The 2,979-nt window shown below is 39.0% G+C and overlaps 1 protein-coding gene across 1 annotated transcript in view; it reads left to right on the top strand.

Annotated features, from left to right (window-relative positions):
- SARC_08546 (hypothetical protein) overlaps positions 1 to 2,979 on the top strand; it is a gene marked incomplete at its 3' end in the record, with an annotated part of 7,088 nt that overhangs the window by 871 nt on the left and 3,238 nt on the right. Inside the window, exons 2-5 of the mRNA XM_014297475.1 lie at positions 387 to 484; positions 719 to 825; positions 1,706 to 1,781; positions 2,453 to 2,634. Coding sequence (XP_014152950.1) covers positions 387 to 484; positions 719 to 825; positions 1,706 to 1,781; positions 2,453 to 2,634 — 463 coding nt within the window. The remainder of the gene's footprint in view (positions 1 to 386; positions 485 to 718; positions 826 to 1,705; positions 1,782 to 2,452; positions 2,635 to 2,979) is intronic.

Below are 2,979 nucleotides of genomic sequence, written 5' to 3'. Positions count from 1 at the left end.
AATAAATGTGTCTGTGTGTGTCTGTGTGTGTATGTTTGTATATATGTATGTATGTATATAAGTATCTTTATATATATATATATATAAATATATGCGTGTGTGAGTTTTTGCATGTGTGTGTGTGTATGTGCGTGTGCGTGTTCGTGTGCGTGTGCGTGCTCGTGTGCGTGTTTGTGCTCGTGTGCGTGTTTGTGCTCGTGTGCATGTTTGCATGTGTGTGTGTGTATGTGCGTGTGCGTGTTCGTGTGCGTGTGCGTGCTCGTGTGCGTGTTTGTGCTCGTGTGCGTGTTTGTATGTATGTATCTATTTATGTATAGGAATCATTTCAAAACTAAGGTACTCTAACTAATGTTTCTCATATTGTTTATTCGCTACGTATCACGCAGCGAGAGTTTCATACAGGACAATTTTAACTTGACCGGGCTGCAAAACGAAGTGAGGCATATGCGAAGGGCTCTGGATATAATTTTAGACATAGAGTTCGGTATGTGAACGTTTACGCTTCGTTTCGGTGATGTGGGAGCGTTGTATATAAGGCACTTCCAACTAAGCTCGTTCGGTCTTCAAAGCGTACCAGCTGGTATTCTACAACCTACTGCGATTACTGCACGGGGACAATGCGACTGTACCTAGTTGTTTGTTCATAAGTGGGCTCTGTCTTTTCTTGATCTCTTCCGACGCTACTCTTACAAATTCAACATCTATTTTATTGTCCCAGATGGATCTGATGAATCGTCGGAGGATGAACTAGAGAAAGAGGCGCAAAAGCTGTACGGGTTGATACATGCCAGATTTATAGTTAGTCCCCGGGGGCTTGCGAGGATGGTAAGTCACTAGAAGACGAGCCAGGCTGCTGTTGATATATTCCTCTGCTAGATGATGCCTGCTTCGTATTCGTGTTAAATTTCTCAAAGTACAGTTCCAAAGGTTATCGATGGTTGCAAATTTAGTGTGTGGGGGGGGGGGGATTGTGTTGATACCCAAATACTCCCAATATACATGTGCGGCTATCTCTGCTGTAGGTTTATATCTATACGAACTAATTTGTAAGTTAATGCAATGACATCATATACAGCTATATGCAGATGGACGTGTATTTTCCCTCCTATATATATTGTCTCTATATATTTCCTGAATGCGTCTTATATTCCAAGCGTTTATCACTATACGGAGTTAGTAGGATGACACACGCCACGTACATACACACACTTACCAAGCACAGTGTACACATACAGTAACTACCAACCATCTGTCGGTGAACAGTCGTGTACTGCGGTCTTGATATCCTTATCAGTACCACGACAGCATGTACTCAACTTACGAAAGAATCGTTTCATAGTTAATCCCTTGTACATGCACACGACTCTTCGCCTGTCAACCTGTTCGTGCCGTGCCGCTCTCAGCTTCATGTACGCAAGACCACAGGTGCAGATCGATGAATATAACCTTTGTTGTTATCGTAGATGCCAGTGCTTAGCCTATTTCCCGGCCCCTTCTTTGAATACTATTACCCGCCCAGGTTCAAGCGTGATGTGCTCGACGAACCTATATTATTGTTGTGCACATATTCTGGTTAAGACTTGCTCGATATCTTAGGAATCTCGTAACGGATAGATTGTCACCGTAGTCTCTCACTCCTATGCGTCTTACTTTTACCGCTCACACTGACTGTCACTTCTGATGTCTTTTATTTTAAACGTTGCAGGTAGAGAAATATAACAATGGAGACTTCGGACAATGTCCTAGGGTGATGTGTGAACGGATAAACATGCTACCAGTCGGTGAGTTTATGGGTTTATTAATATATCTCGTGCAGATTCTGCTGGTCTGCCGCATAACCATTTATGCACATGTACAAGCACGAAATATACAGGAAACGCGATATGGAACAAGAACACCGTTCTACCACTCACTGTTGGTACCATAAGCACAATTGTGCAAGATAATATATATATATATATATATGTGTGTGTATGTATTTATGTATGTATGTATGTATGTTTGTATGTATGTATGTATGTATGTATGCATGTATGCATATATATATATATATATATATATGCATATATCTATTATTTTTGTCTTTGTCTAAATGTATATATATATATTTATATATATATATGTGTGTATGTATATATGCACGTATGTATGTATGGTTGCATGTATGTACGATCATCGCCTGTCGGATTCTGGCTACCCTATAAGGCAGGAATATAGTTCAAATTTCATCTGCCAACCTAAGAATTAGTGTGCAAATCGAAGATGTATATAAACCTCCCGAGTTCTGATTTTAATTTGTTGCGATTCTATTCACTGCAAAATATAACCGAGCGGAATTCAAGGCATACAACGGTTCATGGCAAGTGTCTATGAGTCATGTTGATCTGCTGGTCACTCTCTTGCGCAAACTGACTTCGAGCGCTTGTCTTTCTGTTCGGATTTTGATTTTCAGGCATGAGTGATAATTACGGGAAAGGAATGGCCAAATCATTCTGCCCGAATTGTAAAGACATATACAACACGAAGATCAAAAACGATTTAGTCGACGGTAGCTTCATCGGCACCTCATTTCCGCATGTCGCACTGCTTACATTCCCCGAATTGAGTCCAGCGGGTGCTGGCAACTTTGATAAGGTATGGGTCGTATTCGATTTGTATACAAATTTGTACGTATATGTATATGTACAAGATGTATATGTTTATATTCTTATTTATTTGTATGTATGTATATATATATGTTTATATATATATATATCTATATATATATATATGTGTGTGTGTATGTTCGAGAGTGTGTGTGTATGTTCGTGCGTGTGTGTGTGTGTGTGTGTATGCGTGTGTGCGTGTGTGTTCTATATATATGTATGTATATATATATATGTATATATGTATATGTATATGTATATTTATATATATATATATTGTCATATATCATATATCATATATCATAAATGTATTGACATATGTATGTATCCATGT

The sequence above is a fragment of the Sphaeroforma arctica genome (assembly GCF_001186125.1).
Source record: "Sphaeroforma arctica JP610 unplaced genomic scaffold supercont1.779, whole genome shotgun sequence".
In the NCBI taxonomy this organism is placed as follows: Eukaryota; class Ichthyosporea; order Ichthyophonida; genus Sphaeroforma; species Sphaeroforma arctica.
Note: the sequence above shows the minus strand (reverse complement) of the source record. Positions and strands in the feature narration are given on the sequence as shown.